Genomic DNA, 20,598 nt, shown 5'->3' on the forward strand with positions numbered 1-20,598 from the left:
TGGGGAATAATGACAAATAAAGGGGACGGAGTGCCTGCCCCAGTAGCCGGGGGTCACCTTCACACAGCACACACCAGGAGCATCTCACAGTCTCACCGCATTCCTGCGCTGGCCTCCAGCCCTGGTCCGTAGTCCCAGCCCCAGCCCCACAGCCAGACGGCTTCGCTCACAGAGTGACTCACAACCACGGGCAGGCAGTCCCACACTCACAAGGGCAGCGGGCAGGGTCCCGGGCCGCGGTCACACCTGCCGCCCTCTCGTCTCTGCTTCAACTCAGTGGCCGCCACCCCACACAGCCCTCACTGTGGCACGCAGCCACACACACACACACACACACACACACACACACACACGCACGCACGCACGCACGCACTGGCGCGCTGTCACACACGCACACTCTCGCAGAGTCCCTCACACGCACACACTCCGGCTGTGCTTTTGTGTTTTGTCAGAATTAATGAGAAAAGTTCCCGTGCCCTGCGGGTAATTAGTGTCCTTGGAGTTAAATAAGCTAATGGCGGGCACCTCTGGCCCAAGCAATTATGTTTGTGTATTGAATAATTGATTCAAAGGGGGGAAGGGCCGCTAATCAGATCTGAGCATAATGAATTGATTTAATTAACAGGGGAGTCTGAGGGGCCCTGGGAAACGCAGGCTGCACTCTGCCGAGGCGAGCGCGGCCGGCTCGAAGCGAGAACCCGCGCGCGTCTGCGGCTCCGCTCGGTTCCAGCTCCCGCCCGGTGCAGCCCGGCCCGGCAGCGGCCCTGGGTCCCAGCCCCACCGCGCCCCGCCCCGCCCCGCCGCTCCCGCTCTCCGCCCGCTTCCCTGCCGCGGGGCTGCGCTGCGGGCTCAGGTCGGTCCGCCCGGGTCGGCGGCCGTGGCTCCCGGGGCGCGGAGCCCTCCCTGGGCCGGAGGGAGCAGGGCAGGCGGGAGGCGGCGGGAGTCCGAGGCGCTCGCCTCTCTGCGCCCTCGGCCGGTGCCTGGCTGGAGCCCCGGGGCACCATGGTGTTGGACCATGAGGACGGTAGGTGCGGGGCGCGCTGCGCGGGTGTTTGGGACTCGTGGGCGCAGGACGGCGGCGGCCCTGGCGCGGGCTCAGGTGAGACTCCTGCCCCGGCCTCCTCGGACTGGCTGGCGGCTCCCTGTGAGCTTGAGGCTGGATGTGCGCGCGCGCGTGTGTCAGGGGTGCCTCGGGGTTCCCCGACAGATTAGGAAGTCTCCCCGGCCACCTGGAGATCGGCAGCCCCGTACACTTGGGCCAGGAACTTTCTCACTGGCTCGTGGGCATCGCAGGCAACTGGAGCTCCTCAGCGATCAGCCTGTCTAGGTGGCTGCATGTCCCTCTTCTGCACCCTATGCGGAAGGGATCCCCCAGGCAGATCCCAGAGAACCTGGGGGTGAGAGTTCAGTCGAGCCAGCGTGGACCTGCGGCCCAGGCCTGGGACTTTCTAGCCGCAGCGTGAATGATATTGCCCCTACTCCTGCAGGGCTGGGGACGCATGCCTTCAGTTCAGCCTGTGGTGAGACTAGGGTACGTGGGTGGGCCGTACAGCCCAAAGTATCAGGTTCAACCAGAGGCAGATTTGCCTTGAAGCTAATAAAGTTCTGGGTCCTCAAGATCCCTGGTGGTAGTTTGGCATTAGTAATCTCGGATTCCTGTTCTTAAAATACCTCCACCCCAAACCGCGGTGAGCTTTGGTCCTCACAAACTCTGGATCTACTCCAAATCCAACTAACAGCAGTCCTACTGCCAGTCTCTTGGGAGAACTCACAGCTTTGGCTGCCTGTGGACCATTCCCAGGGGCTGAAACAGGCTTTAGAACCTGGAGGGTGAAGTGGTGGGGCTGGGGGCTGAGAAATTTGGACTGGGGGGGGGAAGTGGTTGGACCGAAGGTAAAGGGTCTGACCCGCCTTCCTTTCTAGTACTGCTAGTCCCTTGTCCCACCCTATCACCTCCCCTATGGTGACCAACTGTCTTGGTTTTAGCACTGAAAGTTCTGCATAGGATGGAGTACAAGAGGTACAGTAGACTGGTTTCCTAGGGTGCAGATTTGGTTTGGATCTCTGCAAGGCCTAAGGATTTATGACTGCAGCTTCTCAGAAGGCCTGTCTGGGTTCTCTAGAAACTACAAGAGGGGAAAGCTTGTGACTGCACTTCTGCACTCTGGATGGTTGCAAATTTTTGCGCACCCACTGCTTTTGTGTAGCAGGGGGCAGGGAAGGGCAGGCCAGGCCATCTGAACTTGGCCAGCAGGCATCCTGGCTGCACTGCAAAGATGGTAGGTTCATTCTACCCTGTAAACCATAGTGGCCACAAGAAGAGGCCCTTGTCACCCTAAATTCCTGAGTGTCACCTCTGAGGCCAGCCTGTAACTCCATTGTAGACAGCTGTACTGTGTTGAGAGCAGAACCCTCAGGCTGAGGCACATCAGACAGCCACTGTGAAGAAAAGTTCTGGAATATCTAGTCTGCCCAGGCCGTCAGGCACTGAGCCCTGCAACCCTCTGCTCCCAATGCAGGAGCCCTTCTCAGCACTTCCCTGCCAGGCGTGCACATACTGCTAGGACCTGCCAGGAAATTTGTAAAGCATCCGGCAGCACCCCCTTTCTCCTTGAAATAACCTTGAGGATTGATCAACTGGCTTCCCTCTGCTCCTCCAGAGGCATTTCAAGGACATTTTTGAGCACTCCTGGCATGTAGAAGTGAGAGTACATGCTCATCACCTGTGGAATGTGTTGAGTAAAAACTGCCTCTTCCAGCCCCAGGGGATCTGAGGATTCCACTTTGTTGTTATGGACCTGTACCTGGGCCTGGACTGGTTTGAGCATGGGGGTGGGAGTTACCTCTGAGCTAAGGAGGAGGCACCCAATGACTGAGGCCCACATCTCCCTCTGTCAACTCAGCAGGCTCCTTCCTAGCTGGGAGCTCAGCTCAGCCAGGTCCTGGGCCACTCTGTAACCCAACTGTGGAGGCCCCTCTCCAGATCATCGTGGGAGCACCATGCTGTCAGCTGGGGCAGAGAGCCGGTTGTGGGCACAAGCAGACTTCACACATAGCACCACTCCTGCTGACGTGCCCTACTTGCTTCTGCAGCCCACTGCTCAGCACCCCAGGCTTGGGGGACAGGGGTCCTGACTCCCCTAAAGGATACCAGACATGTGGCTGCTAAGTGGGTACCTTGGAGGCTGTGAGGTTGGGACAGAGAGGCCAGGTGCAACAGACTAGAGAGTGGGCAAATGGCCCTGGGTAGTTGAGCCCTGGTTTGTGGGTCAGGCCCAGACCCTGAAAATGAGAAGCAGCCCCTGAAGTCACAGGTAAGGCTGCAGCCCTTGTGGAGCAAATGCCTCCAGGTAGAACAGAGGTTTCTATAGCAAGAAGCTGGCCTTGCCAGGCCCTGTGCTTGCTATGCCATCTGGCCTCCAGTGCAGGCCAGGGTGAGGGGCTGGCACCAGATATGTCAGTAGCAGCAGTGCCAAAGCCACCCTGAGACCTTGAAGGCACAGCTTGGGCTGCAGTGGCAGGGGAGAGATCAAGCTTGCAGTCCTGAGGGACACCAAGTCTGAGCAAAATGATATATTTAACATCAAATATACTCAAAGACTATTAAGATTAAGTATTCAAGATGAAGGAGAAAGCGAAACCCTCCAAGCTTCAGATGAGGCATCTCATTAGAAGCAGCTGCTCTTCTGTTTCCTCAAAGCCTCACTTCCCCGCCTGGGAGAGAAGATAGGTTGCGGCCCCCTGTTCTCCACCCCTGTCAAACACTGGGGCCTCCCAGGGTGTCGGGGCAAGACCTACCCTCTAGGTCTTCTTCCTACCAGATAATCTTCCCTCGTTTTCCAGAGCACCTCAGTTGACAGAGCACACTCACAGGCATTATCTTATCTGATAACGCGACAGCAACCTTACAGACAGGAAGAGTAGGTTGCCCACTTGACACTCAAGGAAACTGAGGTCAGAGAGACAAAGCGCCCCACCCTCCGGTCTGCCATTATTAATTGGCAGACATGAGATAGAATCCCATCTGGTGGCCCTTTTCCCCTCCAGGGACTTCAGTTTCCTTCTCTTCACCTGGGTCCAGTCCTCAGAAGTGACTGCCAGGACCAAGCCACAACAGGTCTTTCTGGAGGCCTTCATGAGCTGGAGAAAAATCATTACTTTCACCCTAGAGCTCTGTACTGCCCGGGGGGTGGGGGACTCTTGGACTTTAAAGGTAGGTGGCCTTCCTGGAGTAGGTAGCCTGGGAGCCAGCCCCAGGGCTCTGGGGAGAAGCAGGGTCCAGAAGAGATGAATAGTGCCATTCTTCTTGCCTTATGACTTACAGTGCAGGAATTCTCAACTCAATAATAGCAGCAGGAATCTTTATTTCATTCACTGCTGTGTCCCCAGTGCCTTATAATAGTGCTTGGCATATAATACATGCTCAGTAAATATTTGTGGAAGGAGAAATGCCTTCGAGGCCATGCTGCACGTGCTCAGAGAGAAGCTGAGGCAGGCTGCCGCTTTCCGTGGGAGCAGGACTTGCTGGGGTCAGGAGCGGCGCTGTGGGACTCACACTGGGTGGTTTTGCGCCCTGCAGAGGGTTAACTTTGCCAATAATCTGAGAAACAACTAGAAACCCTGGACAAGCCTTGCAGGAGGGAGGGCAAGGGATCAGAGAAACATGGCCTTTGTCAGGAGGCAGAAATCAAGGCCGAGGGGCTGAGAGCAACAGTCCCGAGTCATCCACCATACCGAACGCAGACTGGGACCCTAGGACCCCAGCCGAACCACGCGCCGAACTGGGGCCGAAAGACCTCCAGGTGGCGCTGCGGAGCCGGGCAGCCGAGCGTCTCCACTCCCCATTAACCCGGGAGGGAGGGGGGCCTCGAGAAATGTGTGCATTTATTCAGTAGCAGGAGTGCAAACCTCATACACTGAAGGAGAAAGGCAGCGGGAGGCGGCCACCGAGATTCCCCCATCTCTTTGAATATAATTTTAGATTGAGATTCAGATTAAATCCGAGGGGAAAACACTTTATGAGGCTGAAAGCTGTGTCGTTGCCAGAGCCAGGGTTATGAGCTATCAAATGCAATTACATTAAGACAGATTATACTGGGCAAATTGAGCCATTTAGAAGGTGAGAATCAAAGAAACGGCTCTGATCCTCTCTTCCCCCTTCTCTCTCCCTCTCCCTCTCTCTCTAAATTGCAGTTCGTAGTTCCTCGCAATTCTGAGGCACAAAAGTAGGTGAGACTGCTTTTGTATCTGCGAAGTGCTTCACTCCTGAATGTAATTCTAGCTGAGTGCAATCTAGGTTAAGAGCCAGACAAGCGGGTAATTAGAGCCCCTCGCTGCCTGCCCGAGGACCGGCCGCCCCGCCAAGCGCGCCCCTAGCCGGCGCCCTTCTCCCGGCCGAGCCGAGCTGCGGCTGGACACGGAGCGACCGAGATGATGGTGCTGGACAAGGAGGACGGTAGGTGGCGGGCGGGGGTCCCGACGCCCCCACCGCGGCGAGCGGGAACACACTCCGGGACGCGGGGCGCGCACTCCGGGCGCTGCGGGGGTTGCCGAGCCGCGGGAAGCGGGACGGGTGGGGCGAGAGGCGCTGGGCTCAGCCGAGAGCCGAACGCGGCAGTGTGCTGCGCTGCGGGGCCGCGAGGAGGCTCTGGCTGTCGCGATCTCCAGCCGCGGCCGTTCGTGTGGAGCGTTTGGTCTCGGCGGCGGCTGCTCTCTGCGCAGCCATCACCCTGCGCCGGCCGCGTAACCCGAGAGGCGCTGAGCGCCGGACAAATCAGCGGCTTCGGGGAGAACTGGACCCCAGAGCTTGGGAGTGAGCGAGAGCGCGGGAGCACAGCGCAAAGCCGGGGTGCCCCGCACGCGAGAGGAAGGCCGGCCGGGCCCTGGGGCGGCGGGGGGGGGGGGAGCGGCCCAGGAGCGGGACTCTAGAAAGACCCCTCCTGTGTTGGTCCACTAGCTCTGTCTCCCCGAGCGCCAGCCGAGAGTTTGGCCCGGAGGAGGATAAGTGTCCCGCCACACGCCATCAGCGTCAGTGGCCTGGACCTTCTTTGGCCGGGAGTCTCGCTGCGCCCCCAGAAGACCGCAAGGCCCAGAAGTCAGAAGACAGGAGCCCATGCCTGCTGGAGGTCACTGGCAAGTGGCCCCACAAATCCCGGAGCCTTCCTGGCTGGGAGAGCCTTCCGGAAGTGTGCTAGACAGTTGTGGGGCCCAGTCCCCTTGGGGACAAAATGCAGTATGTGCCTGTGACCTAAGATAGCCACCCCCCGGGGGGGGGCAGAGAGTGGCCATTCTCTGGCAGTGGCCACGTGTGCTCTTTAGGTGAGGTTTGTGTGGTTTGTGGGTGCTGTAAGACAGCTGGATGTGATTGTTGATGCCCGCGCTGGGTGCACACCTGAAGGGGTGGGCTCTCTGAGAGTCAGTGGGCATCCCCCACAGTGACTGTCCTCCGCTGGGCCTGTCCCCACTGCCCACCAGGACAGTGGTGTTCCTGACATAGTCACTTGTGGAGATTCAAAGTTGAGTGACTTGCTCAAGGTCACACAGGGTGTTGTCCACTTTGCTACTGCCTTGTGCTGATGCCCCCGCCAACCTCCACCTTCTGAGGCATCAGCAGGAAGGGGACTTTAAAATGTAGGGGATCCTTAGGGCTGGTAAGCCCATGAAGGTCAGTTCTCCACATGCATATAGGAAGAGAGGAAAGGGGTGGGGGACTGAATGCTTCTATGCTGGCTTTTCAGCTAACTTCTATTCATGGACCTTGCCCTGGAGCCCCATGTGGGCTATCAGAGGACCCGACTGGTGTAGTTTCATATAGAATGAAGAGAGAAGACAGGGAAGGAGGGGAACTTAATTTGGCTCCTTTCATCACTAACCCCATGTTACCTAGGGTCAGTCATGACCATCTCTAGATTTCTTTTTCCCTCTCAGTGAAAAGGAAGGGCTTGTAGAAGCCAGTGCAAAGGGTCCCACCATGGTGCCAGGGCACTCACCCTGTGGAGAGCATGTGGAAATCAGGGTGCATCTTTAGCTGATGTTATTTAGCATGCTTGGCTCCCTAGGCCTAAACCAGAAATCCCAAAGACCCAAGCTCTGTTTATGGGAGTCCTCTGGCCAGGGAGGTGGTCTCAAGCTAGCAAGATGGTACCTCACCTCCATCCAGGGTCTGGAGAGGGATCTCTGTCCATGTCCCCTAGAATTCCTCTGTCCTCTGTGATAATATTAAGCCATTCAAATGAGCCCTGAGTGGGAATGGGTCTCTGAGCCTCCAAACTGCAGTGTACCTGAGCCATCTGGGTGTTATGTTCCTCCTGCCCCCTGCCAGAGCTGCAGAGGAGAGCTCAAGATGCCCCTCAGTCCCCAAGCTGAGCAGTCTTAAATATGCCCCCTGCTACCATTGACACTGCTGGGCTCTGGGGCCCATTATAACATCAGAAAGGCAGGTGGCTGGGATCCTGAGCAGCCACTGAATTCTTGTCCTGACCAGCCTAGAGCTAACCTCCAAAAGCATCCTTTCTACATAGAAATCCGTGCTCCACTCTCTGTGAGAGCTTGGCCTCCCCAGTTCCAGAACCAGGAAGGTGGCACCTTCAATGCAGGTGGGAAAAAGGCTCACCTGCCCCTGCACACCTGCTGCCTAACTTCTTTCTGTACACTTATGCCCTCCCAGCAGGTGGCCATCTGGGCTGGGTGGCGGCATTAGCCCCCTCTGTCCTAAGGGGTGTGCTCTTCAGGGCTGCACACAGCACCCTTTGTCTGGCTGCAGCAGGGACTCAGGGCTCCTATTAGCCACCCCCAATGCCTTTTCTCCACCTGACAGCATCTTGTCGGGAGAAGCTGGGGCTCCTTTGGTTGAAGTCAGGTCTGCCAGCTGCCGAGGACCAAAGCTCTTGCTCTGCTGGGCTGCAGGGCTTTCATGTTGCACTTCTGAAAGATAATAAAATATCAATCGTTTTGCCGTAGCAACGGGTTTAAGAGACTTTCTAAAGTATTGAATCGTTAGAAAAAAATTTTTTTTCTGCTTTTAAGCACAGTGCATTATTAATAAAGTAATCCATTAGGTCAAGCAATGAAGGGTCACCACAGAGACAGAAAGATCTGTTTTGCAAACGGTTAAACTTCGGGTTTTAAGATTAATTGCTTTCATTTGGACACTTGCTCTTGGCCTAGCTACCTCCACTTTACTGGAACTCAGGGTCTGGGCTTTCTAAATGCTGCTGGGTCTGTCTGTCAGCGAAAGGGAGCCAAGCTCCAACTTTCCCGGAGACACAGCCCTTCTGCTCCTGGCACATGAATCTTAGGCTGGCACTAGGCTGTGGGCCTTGGGAGAGACTTCAAGTCCCAGGGGAGCAAAGGGAGAAACACTGCCCTGAACCCTAAGAATCAATTAGGCCTTGGCTGTTGGAGAAGCCCTCAAGCAGGGACAGACGGAACAGTGGGAGCTTGAGCCACTGGCACCTGGGCGGGAGAGGACACTGAGGGCACCCAGCTAGGAGTCTTGGCATGTTCCTGGTGCCTACTGGAGAAAGGCTAGGCTGGGCATAAGCTGCCTCTGGAAATCCCCTGCAGGGCAGCTGCAGTGACCACAGGAAGCAGCAAGCAGATTGTGGAACTAAACAGCCGACATGATTCCCAGAGCATTTTTAATAAGTAAAACATGCTTAAGAAGAGTGGAGCTGGGCAGAGAAGGACCAGACAGAGGTCTTCAATTGTTAATGCCCACTAGCAGCACAGCCTCTGCAGCTGACTTGGTTCATCTGAGGCAGGCACTTGGCTCGCTTGGGTACTGACCAGCCCCAGCTCGGCCACCAGCAGGATCCCCTGGGATATTTCATCATGCTCTAGACCACAGAAACTCCTGGGGCCCTCTCCTGACACAATGTGGCCCAATCCTCCATGACTGGGGTAGTGGGCCCTGATGCTGGGCCATGCCAGACACCCCAGCCCATTGGCAGGAAGGCAGAGCCCAGTAGGACTGGTAAAGGCCTTGTAAGACTGGCAGAGTGGGGATCAGACTTAGCACTTACCTGGTGCCTAGAAAGGGCTTATCTCCATCTGCACCTTCCATAACCTACCACCTCTTTGCTGGGAATGAGGCTTCACAAATCTTGAACAGCATGTACAGCTGCTTCCCCTTCCTGCCCAAACTCAGCCAGCCAGTCTGTAAAGATGGATGCCCCTGCCCCCTCCCAGAGTGTTGGGTAAAGAGGCAGGTGTTTCTCTCAGTTCCCTGCTCTTCCATTCATTTGCCCACACAGAGCACTAAGGGGGGGACAGGGAAACAACATAAATTGGTCTGTCGTCCAGAATCCATGTCTCACTAATGTACCCAGATTAACTCAACTGTAAATTGTCTCCTTGGATGGCAGTGTCTTGCTAAAAGTTTCCCATATGATTCATGATTTGGATTGCTTTTAACGGCTATTGGCTAAGCAAGCCGGTGACTATACAAGGTGATGCAATTGGCATTAGCGAGGGGAGGCACGGGAGCGTGTAATGCAGTCAATACTGCATTAACTACTGATGCCCAATTACAGGGAGCGGGAGAGAGCCTTTCAGGAGCATTAGGACTGGGGGAAGCTGAGATCACTGGCCGCTGTTCGCCTAAAAGCTTCACCCTTTGCGTGCCGGGGCTTGGCGCTGGCGTGGCCTCTCACTTGGCCTCTGTGGTTGTAGGAGTTGCCTTTCTTTCTTGCTGTCTCTTTCTGAATGTGTCCCACAAAGATGCTTTTAGCACAAGGAAAAGTGCTTTTTCCTAGAACTGAGACTTGCCTCTCATCTCTCCCGAGAATAGATTCCCTGTCTACCCCATGTTTCATAGTCAGACCAGGTGAAAGTTCCACCCTCTTCCATTGAAGGACCAGCTAAGCAGGCCCCATTTGGGAGCAGCACCTCGAGGAAGGCTATTTTGGTCTCTCACCCTTGGGACAGATGGGTGATTGCCAGTGAACACTGGCAGCTGACCCTCTGTGGTCATGGACAAAGGGAACGGGAGATTCAGACACAGCCTAGCTGGGCTGCCAGCTCTGGGCTGCCCGAGCTGGGAAATGGCTGTGGTTGGGCAGGCTGGGCTGTCTGAGTAGAAGACAGAGCTGTGGTGGTATAGCTGGGGGAAGTGGAGGTAGGGAGTAAACTGAGCCATGTTGGGGTCCTGAGCAGACATGGGCCCAGAGAGTTAGGGTCTCTTTCCGGAGTTGTGCCCCACACAGGAAATAGCTGCCTCCATCTACCGGGGAGGCCAAGGATGTTTGATTTCATCTCCAGGACCATTGTCCTCCAAGAAAGCCCTGAGCAGGGACATTAAGAAGATTGGAAGGGGTTAGGCCAGAAGGAGGGAAAAAGGATATGATGGGTACCGCAGTATGCCAGGTATCATAAGACCTGCTGTCACTGCTCTCCTCATGCTAAGCCATTCAGGTGCACTGTGTCCACTGTGGTTTTGTTTCATGCCCACTCAATGGCGCAATGGCTTCGTTTTCATACCTTTGCTTCTATACTTCTCATCTCTGTAATGACCTCATCTAACTAGATCGCTATCAGCATTAAATGAGACGCTGTCCATGTGCACACTTGATCAGCAGGAAGCCTTGTCATTGTGTGAAGCAACATTGCTCCCTGTGCAGTTTCAGTATGATCTGACATAGTCCCGGGCCCAGGCCAATGCTTTGTTCACTGATGAGCACTGAACCCTCACCCTCCTTCATTTGTCCATGTGGCCCCTGACGACTGTTATTTGAGAGGCAGATGTTGGTCTCACTTCTCAACACTGCCCAGATCCCCAGGGCAGGTAGCCTCAAGGGAAGAAGCCTCCAAGATATTCTTTGCAAGTCCCTCAACTTACAGAGGGCAAATGAAGGCGAGAGAGTTGTCCAGGGTTACATGGGAGTTAGATTCCAGAGCTTCAGCATCTTTCTGGGTTCCATGACCAGCTGCTATGCCTTCTGCCCTGACTCCAAGACATTTGATGAGGTCATAAGATGGGACTCAGCTGGACTGCAACAGTGTGATTGGGTGCCCTAGTCCTGGCACTAGCCAGCCCACTAACAATCCAGGGGATGTGGTTCTGGCCCAGATGTAGGTCTTCCTGGAAGGTGCTGATGGGCACTAAGCTGTCCTAGAACTTTTGGACCACAGAAGCCCTAGAGGTGCACATGCCATGTAGCACCTTCTGTCTCCTGCCTGTGTGACCTCTATGGAGTTGAAAAACATCAAGTCATGCAGGGCATCCTCTCACCCCCACGCTCAGCTCCTCATGGTACTGCTAGTGAATGTTCCTGGCAGGTCCATGCTCAGGATGGGACCACACAGGGAGTCAACATGTGCTGGCTTGCAAGAGCTGATTTCATGCATCTCTTCCCAACACTGAGTTCAGTGACATCACATCAGTAGGTTGAAATCAGCCGCGGTAGATTGCATTCTTCTGGAGCTCTGGACCTATCCCTTTTCTGCCACCACCATCCCTCCATCCCACCTACCATCTGTCTCCTGGTGCTCATTACGATCAGGCTGAGCCAGCCTCTGCCACCCTGGCATTCTGCCCGAGACTGACTGCCACCTCTGCCATCACACTAAGATATGCATCTCTAATATGTCCACACAAGTTTGTGTCCCATGCAGAGCTGGCATTTGCCTCTCTACCTTTCCTCCTGTTGTCTCTCTTATATGGTATGCCCTTTCTCCTCTATTTGGCTAGGCTGAGAGCTACATCCACCTAGCAACAAGCTTGTCTGTCATTGGTTGGCATGTACTTATTTTGTGTTCTACCGCAGGAGTGCACAGTGAGTGATACAACTGGGGACAAATTAAAAGCAGGTGGTGTGAGAGGAGTGAGCAGGCTGGACCAGTTGTAGTGCCAGATGCCTAGTGTGAAGGCCCATTGGGTCCACTCATTAGGCCCTACCTCCTACCCCTTTCTCCGAAGATCAACTCTGCCCTGCTGTTAACAGTTGTAGTATGCTAGCATAATTTGAATGACCTGAGTTCTGGTGCGAGCTGAGTGCTGTGTGCCTCAGTTTTTCTCACCTCTACAATGGGAGCAACACCTAACTGGCACCAACTGTCCATGTGCCTACTTGATACAATAAGAAGCCTCTTGCCTGTGTCTATTGACTTTGCTCTCAGCATAGTCACAGTCACTCTTTGGGTTCAGCCTTTTGGTCTTTAGGGATCATACAATAGCTCTCATTTCACCAAACACTTTGCAGTGAGGCATTGTGCTATGCATATGTGTCAGTTATTGCTGCATCACCAGCCATCCCAAAACACAAAAGATCAAAACTATAAGCTCAGAAAATCTGTGGATCAGTGATTTAGACTGGGCTTGGCTGAGCAGTTTTTCTCAGAGCGAGCAGCTGGGCTCAGTCACACCTGCAGGATGGAGGATGGCTGCTCAGCTGGACACTGGGGTGACAGTGCTGTGTGTCCCTCATCATCTGGTAGCCTTGTCTGGCTTATTCCTATGGCAGAGGAGAGCCTAGAGAGAGTAGAAGCACACTGGCTGCGGCCCAGGTTGGCATGGGCATGTTGTGACTTCTGCGGCAGTCCATAGGCCCACATGAGTCACAAGGCCAGCCCAAGGTCAAGAGGTGGGGTGACACATTCTACTCTTGAAGATAGGAGGTGAGGAGTCATTTCACAAAGGGTCAGGATATTGGCACGGGTGGAGATTGGGACCATTTTTATACTTAATCTACCATGTGTCTTCTGAATATGATCTCCTTCAGTACCCAAAAGAACCTTAGGAAGACGCTGCTATTATCCTCATTTCACAGATGAGAAAACTGAAGTACAAAGAGCTTTGCTATTGGTCTCAGGCCCCACAGCTGTCTAGTGCCAGAAGTGGGCTGTGAACCCAGGTGGCGACTGCAGAGTTGTGTGCTCTTCCTCTGTGCTCTGCCAGCTCCCTTTTCTAGTTATCAGACTTGGGGTCTGGGGAGGACAATGGGTGGGTGGGTGGGAGGAATCCTCAAGACAGCCTATGGTGGAAGGGAGTTTGCTGTGGGGGCAGGTTGTTGAGGGGTGGGGAGCTGCCCTCAGCTCCACCCGTCTCCTCCAAGAGCAATGGAGAGGGACGCTAATGACCAGCCTCCTCTGCCTCTTGCAGCTTTTTCTCCCTGCCCTGCCAAGACATTAGACAAACAGGAAGGGGGTGAAGCTTGGTGGTTAGCAGAGCTAACTTAAACCAGGCATCTATGCAGATTCGGCTGGGTGAGAATCGATTCATTGGTTGGCCCCTTGCCTCAAAACGGGGTGGTAAGTGGGCTGGTGAGAGGCCTGTGTACATTCATAAACCAGCTGATTGAAAAGCAATATTTCAGATAAATACAAGCCAGCGATCTATCAGTGGTTGTAATAAAACCCAGGCTTCAGGCTGTGATTTTATTTTGAAATAATAAGAATTGCTTGATTCTTTTTACTTGAGTTACCATGGTAATTCCGGCGTGGAGCAGTGTTATATTGATTTAGAAAGTGGACAGTAATATTTCTTTTGTGTTATTCTGTTTCTAGGCCTTGATTTCTAATTTCCACTTGGAGATTACTTTTATAAATTTCTTAAGTCCTTCCAGTTTTTTCCCTCTCACAGTATAATTTTCCTCTCATACGCCGCTATGTTCTGAGCTTATTGGTTTGCTCTTATTTTAAATTAAACTTGCTGGTTTCAAATATTGAAATGACATCTTTGTCTGTGTCTGTACTTTGGTTTAGCAAAATATTACAGTCTGATGCTTTCTGCTTAATAATTTAAGGGAGGCATTCTGTCGGCCCTCACTGAGTGCTGATAACTTATGACTCAACCAACACAGGCCTTAAACTCCTGACATTTTAATATTGTGTGGCGGGAGCGGCCGCCCCTCCGCTTGGAGTCTCAGTGGAGAGAAATCTGTGTGATACCCCAGAAGGGAGTTTTAATAATTCAACTTTGCTGGTTGGCACTGTGACTTGATAGAGAGAGGGAGGAAGACTCACTTCTCCCAGACAAGTGGGAGCAGCACTGGGCTGGGTGCCGGTGGCCCACACCGGGTGCCTTGCTCCCTTTCCTCTGAGTCCTTCAGAACCCCCATCCCTGGAGACAGACTGAGCCTTCTGAGAGGGTGGGGCTGCCTGTGGATGATGTAGGAATGTTTGAACTTGGTTTTCCCATTTGTAAAACCAGTGGAGTTAGCATGGACATTGAGTCAGATAGCCTGGGTTCAAATCTTGCCTCTGCTGCTTAGTAATTCTAGTGAGTAACTTGTAATAGTAATTCTGGTTAGTAGTATCAGAATGATGGCAGCCACCCTTTGGGTCTGCTAATATTCTGAAGCAGCAATTGGACAATTCTGTGGATAGCGCAATTCCCCAGACTCCCTTGGGACTTTGGGGAGAACAGGGAGGAAGTGGAGCCATTGCTTTGGACATCACTGATGATTCAGCCTGGGGTTCAGGGGCAAAGGATGGTTCCTTGGAAAGATCCAAGGCTGTAGCTCCTGAGGAGGAGGTTCTGCTCTACCTACTTTGTTGGTCTGTTCAGCCAAAAGCAGGGGCCTAGGAATGGCGGGCTGGGGACAGGTCCAGTCCTCTGGCTCATCTCTTCGAGCACTCTGTAACAAGGCCTGCACTTATGAAAACAGCTTGCACAAGCCAGGCTGTGGGGCAGAGAGCTGTCTGCAGGGCCCCACCATGGCCTGGGGACCGGTTCCTCTCTCCTGAGTGTGCAGGCCAGTGTGATGTTGTATTAGTTACTGCTAGGTAACAAATTACTTCAGCACTTGCCACAGTATGCATTATTCTCTTATTTCTCTGGGACAGCTCGGCTGGGTCCTCTGAGTTTTCTCACAGACTGTAATCAAGGTGTCTGCCTGGGCCGAAGTTCTGTCTCTAGATTCATCTAGAAAAGGTGCCACTTTCGAGCTCCCTCATATGGCTGCTGTCAGGACTCAGTTTCTCATGGGCTGCCAGACTGGGGGCCTCAATTCCTTGCTGGCTGCTGATTGCAGGCTGCCCTGGCTTCCCTGTTGCCTGGATTTCTCCAACATGGCAGCTCGCTTCCTTAAAGCCATCAAGAGAGTGTCTGCTCATGAGAAGGAAGACACAGTCTTATAACCTAAATCACAGCTGAGACATTCCATCACTGTTGCTGTGTTTTCTTCTTGGGAGTGTGTCGATAGGTCTAGCCCACATTGGGAAGTAGGGCACATTAGATAAGGGCTTGAATACCAGCAGACGAGATTGTTGGGGTCTGTCTTAGAAAGTGACCAACCTTGAGAGGTCAGCCTCTAGAGTTATCACCTCGGGCTCCAGATGACCAGCAGGTTAGCTGGTCCCTGAGAGCACTAAGTTTCCACCTGTATCCTCATTCTCAAGAGGGTTGCTTCTTGGCAAGGAAGGCCACAGATGTCTCCAAGTCACGATTTTTAGAGGAATACTGTGCACCCAGAGAGGGAGAGACACTTGCCTGAAATACCCCTAGCAAGTTGGCATGTGGCACAGTTCAGAGGGATGAGGACTATGCCTGCCATGAGCCTTGAGAGTGGTGGTAAAGACACTCCCAAGTCCTCATACCCCGAGTGGTGAGAGAGGGTGGCACTGATTGTGTGTGTGTGTCTTGGATTCCTTTATTCATAGATGCTAAGTGTGCCGTGGCCAGTAGCTGTCCATTTGCCCAGGGCCTCTCTGTATCTCTGCCGTGACCAGACCCTTGCAGGAGGTAGGGTTGGTCCCTTCTTGAGCAAGCCTTCCTGAGGGTGTTGACTGAGGGTGTTGCTAGGCGAGGTGGAAACTGGTAGGTTAGGGAGGCCATGGGTAGAGGAAGTGTCACAGTTCCAGAGGGAGTGTCACAGGGCTCCTTTGGGCTGGAGCACCCTTGTAAGCTGTCTAAGGAACATGGGGCTGGGAGCCAGAACTCCTGCATCCATAGTCTGTCTCTGCCACCACCTTGAAGTGTGTCCTTGGCCAGATCCCTTCCCTTCGCTGTCTTGGTTTCCCCATTTATATTGCCAGAGTGGCTGGCTGCTTTGATACCTGGTGATGCTGCAGTGGGAAGGGGACCCATGGAAGGTTCTTTCTCTTTCCTTGGTATCCTGGGATCAGATTCAAAGTTCCCAAGTGAGAGTGTTTGTTACCCTAGCCCTTCACTCTTGGTCTTGCCACATTTGAAGCCAGGGGAAGTCCCCTTGTCCCTGAAATTACCTGGTAGGGTCTGAACTAGGAGGCAGGGGGGTCCCTGGAGCAGTCCCAAAGCTTTGAGGTCAGGGTGAGGTGACAGACCCAGGCGAAGAGTGCAGCAGTCACTTTCCTCCCTTTATGGCGAGGGCAGCCAAGGCCTTCAGTGTGGTGATTCCTGCCCAGCTCAGTGTCTGTCTCTGGGCCACTTTCTGGGTTGAAAAGTCTGGAGCCCAGCAGAGGCTGCCTGCAGCCCACTTGGGGCCCCAGGCCTATACCCCACCTCTTTGCCCATCAGTTGGATTCTATCTCTTCCAGGCAGCGGTGTCCCCAGCCAGAAGCCATTTCCCATGTGTGAGGCCTCTTGTTGGCAGGGGCCAGGGCCCTGGGGAGCAGTGGGCAGTGGGCAGGGCTCCCTGGCACCCAGTTCCAACCTGGCACTCCACCCAAGCACAAAGTCCAATGTTTTCACCTGCCTTTTTCCCCAAGGATGTTTTCACACTATGCTTTGATCCTCAGTGCTTTATCAGATCAGTGCAAAAATGTGCCTTATACATGAGAATAATATCTCATTAGTACTATCAAGAATGCAAAAAAAAATAGGATCCAGGAAAAAATTAAAATTGCTTGACATAATTAACACAAAGTAAAACTGGCAACAGCTAAGACTGCACCTGGTAAAATATGTTATTGACTAAAAATTGACAGAAGAATCAAATCTTACTGACAAAATTTAGATCTACAGAAGTTGACTCTGGAAACATTTTCTGGTAAAAAATAATTGCCAAAAAGAAATTTCAAGAGTGGCAAAACCTCTAATTTGTGAGATCTGATCTGAGCTAAAAACTGATTCTGGACCAAATAGTCACTTGAAAATTTTAAAGTAATCAATCCCAATAAAAATAATCCCAATAAAATAAAAAGAGGGTGGGCGAAAGAAATGGTTTAATACTATGGAACAGAAAATTGATCTTAATAATGAAGCTTATTAGAACCATTTTCTTGATGTAAAATTTTCAGTGTTGATATAATGGTTGTTAAAATACAAGTGCTGGGGACCAGTCCCTAATAATAGATGCTTAGTACATGTTTGTTGAATGATGAATAAATGAATGGGTTAACAGGTAAGGAGGTCAGAGTGGAGCGGAGAGGATCCAAGGGATTCCTTTGTTCTAGAGCGCATAGGTGACATTGCTAGGTGGTACTTAGGGTTGGGGGGGCACACAGCACAGAGCTGTGCAGGTCATGGCTAGGCATGGGGTGTGGTAAGATCAGAGGGAAGTCTCTGAAGGTCTGTAGACAGAATCAAAGCTCATGGTCACAGCCACGTGTTACTAAGATCATTTAGGCTACTCTCTGGAGGATAATTTGGGACAGGCAGGACTAGAAGCAGAGAAAGTGCGTGGTGTCCGGGAGGCCTTCCTTTTCAGCTTGGTAAGTGCGGGCTCCCCACTATCTCTAGCTCAGACTGCTCCAGCTCCTTCCTGCCTCCCTTCAGTCGCCCTCTGAACTTGCAGTCTGGGCCTGTAGAGGAAGGGGTGGGATCGGGGTCGGTCAGAGGGAGCCAGTTGGAGCTTCCCCCAAAGGGAGAGAACCCCCAAGAGCACTGCCCCAGACACTGGCAGATTTGTAATCTTTAGAATTCTTTTAAAAATGCCAGAAGGTCATGACTAATGACTGCAGAGATTGTTTGCTTTCTGGCTTGGAAGTTAACAAGTGTGGATTTTGATTTCAATCTCACTCTGCTGTCTCCTAACTGTGAGATCTCAGACAAGTGTTGTTCTATTACCCACTGGTGTGTGACCCTGGGAAACCCACTTAACTGCTCTGGGCCGCAGATTCCTCACACATAAATTAAGGCCCAGAACCTCCACCCTGTCCCCTACTCAAAAAAATGAGAGACTGTTATTGTTTTCCTGCTGGGAGGTGCTGTGCTCATCTGATTGTTGGTGAGAAGACAGTGGCTGCATAGTGAGGACCCCTCTGACACCTGCCCATGCCATTCATTAGCCCTCAGAAGTTTGCTCCCTGGAGCTTTGGAAGAGGAATTTGGAGAAGTTAGGGGGTAGTATGCCTAAAGGGCAGCTTCCTGAAACCATGCCATGAGGCCACAGAGTCTCACAGAACCAGCCTCCTGCCTAGAAAATGGGCATGTGAGGCTGGCCTGTCTCTGCTAAGATGAGGCTGAACAGCTAGCACTGCTCTCATCCTAACTCTGGTCATTCCCCAGGTACCAGACAGGGGAATATGCCTGCCACAGTGTGCTGCTGCTCCCCCTGCTGGCCAGGGTCCATCACCTTTGTGAGTCACCCTCTCAGACTAGCCATGAAAGGGTACCATTCCTAGTCCTTGGCCTGGGCACAATGCTCTCTCCCTCTAAAGGCATCCCGGTCACCTTTCTTCCTGGCTGCCTGCCCCAGATATTCGCTTGCACATCTTTCCCCAGGCCAGGCTTACAGGCCCTGGGAAGGGGCAGCATTCCTCCCCTAGCTTCCATTCTGCCCCTATTCACCCCATTATTCACCCCATTATTCACATCCTGTTGTGTCCTTGTGGTCCCCAACATAGGACAGGCTCAAGGTCCTGAAAGAGGAACCCCTCCTCAGCTAAGGCACTTTGTAGATAGGCCATCATCCCTGAATGATGTGGGAATTTCAACAGAGAACTGGGAAGACATATCATGAATATGGTGGTAAAAGCAAATGGATCAGAGAAGAGCAATGGGTGCAGGAGGGCCTGAGTTTCCTGGGGCACAGGGCTGGAAAGGGCTGGAGTCAGGTTTCTGGGTGGGGAGGGGAAACTGAGGAAGGAGGAAGTGGGTACTGTGGAGCCCTTTCCTCCCTACGGAGCAGCCAGCAAGAGCTAGGGTTTCTCCTGTTCTCAAGGGAATATTTAATCCTTGCTTATTTAGTTACATAACAGCTTTATTGAGATATAATTTGCATATCACAAAATTAACTTTTTAAAAATGTAAAATCTAGTGGCTTTTAATATATTCACAGAGTTGTACAATCACCATCATTTTCTAAATTGAGAACATTTTCATCACTTTAGAAAGAAACCCTGTACCCATTAGCAGTCACTCCCCAATCCTCCCTCCCTGGAAACCACTAATCTACTTTCTGTGTCTATGGATTTGTCTATTCTGGGCATTTCATATAAATGGAATCACACAATATGTGGTTTCTGTATCTGACATCTTTCCTAGCATAATGTTTTCAAGGTTCATCCATGTTGTAGCATATGTCACTACTTCATTCCTTTTTATGGTCAAATAATATTCCATTGTATGTATGTACCATATTTTATTTATCTGTTTGTCAACTGATGGACATTTTGGTTATTTCTAGTTTTTGGCTGTTGTGAATGATGCTGCCAGAACATTCGTGTATAAGTTTTTGTGTAACCTGTGTTTTCCTTTCTCTTAGTTGTATACTTAGGAGTAGAATTGCTGGATCATGTGAAAACTCTTAGTTTAGGAATATTTGGTTTTAAATTCAAATGGACAGTGACAGAGTGTTTGGGAAAGACCCACTCTTGGCTCTCTGAGATTCTGGAAGGCAAATGACTCATATCCTAGTCCTTTTTAGGTTCCTGAAGTTCCATGGAAACTTGGACAAGTTTGTTTCCCTGCTGGCTTCAGTTTTCTGATCTGTGAAATGGGGTTGGTACTGCTGACCTCAGGGACTTTTTAAAGTAACTACTATGGGGCTGGGGATTTAGTTCAGTGGTTCTGCTGCCTGCCTCGCAAGCGCTAGGACCCAAGTTTGATCCCTGGTACCAAAAATAAATAAATAAATAAATAAATAAATAAATAAGTAAGTAAGTGACTACTACTTCTATATAGTGTTAAGGATTGCAAAGCCCTCTGCTCATGTTAGCTGCTCACATTAGTCCTTCACCCTGTGGGTTGTGCGTTATTGCCGTAGTTATGCTGATGAGGAAGTTGAGAATCAGAGAGGCTAAAGGACTCGACCAAGTTTACTTTTGATCAATATCAGAGCCTGAACTTGAACTAAGATATATGAGAATCCAACCCCTAGTCTGAAAACCTGCCTCAGGTGTATTCGAGGGTAAGACAAGGCCGTGGCTAAGCAGCCACTGTGTTCTCTGCCCCATCCTGGGCATGGGAAATCGGGGCCTAGGCAGGGCTACATGAGGGCCCCAAGGCCAAACATGCTATGGAGGCAGAAACAAGGCCTTTGCAAAAGTCTGCTTTCTTAGCTGTGGGACTTTAAATAAGTCGTTCCACCTCTCTGAGTCTCGGTTTCCCCATCCATGAAACTGAAGCAGTAATTACGTCACACAGCCCTGGAAGAAGCCTTTGGTGAGAGGTTGATAGGAAGAGGCAGGCACATAGAGAGCAGCAGGTAAAAGGTCACAGGAGCATGCCAGGAGGGGTGAAGAGGGTGCGGGGCATTGCAAACAGTCACAGAGAAGGCTTTGGCTTCTGGCCTGCTC

The 20,598-nt window shown here is 52.1% G+C and overlaps 1 protein-coding gene across 5 annotated transcripts in view; it reads left to right on the forward strand.

Annotated features, from left to right (window-relative positions):
* Positions 1-384: 384 nt before the first annotated feature.
* The window catches only part of Lmo1 (LIM domain only 1), a 38,583-nt gene continuing 18,369 nt past the window's right edge, over positions 385-20,598 (forward strand). The window contains exons 1-2 of one of the 5 annotated variants that reach the window (XM_087211748.1): positions 829-1,024; positions 5,194-5,455. In XM_087211748.1, coding sequence (XP_087067874.1) covers positions 5,431-5,455 — 25 coding nt within the window. In that variant the 5' untranslated portion in view covers positions 829-1,024; positions 5,194-5,430. Of the gene's footprint in view, positions 484-828; positions 1,025-4,891; positions 5,456-5,650; positions 5,813-20,598 lie in introns of those variants that run through there. The other 4 variants (XM_087211749.1, XM_013074567.3, XM_004851378.3 and 1 more) reach the window with 4 other exon arrangements.

Source organism: Heterocephalus glaber, unplaced genomic scaffold, assembly GCF_053883595.1.
Source record: "Heterocephalus glaber isolate CG9 unplaced genomic scaffold, H.glaber_assembly_v1.0 deba00001428, whole genome shotgun sequence".
Classification (NCBI taxonomy): Eukaryota; Metazoa; Chordata; class Mammalia; order Rodentia; family Bathyergidae; genus Heterocephalus; species Heterocephalus glaber.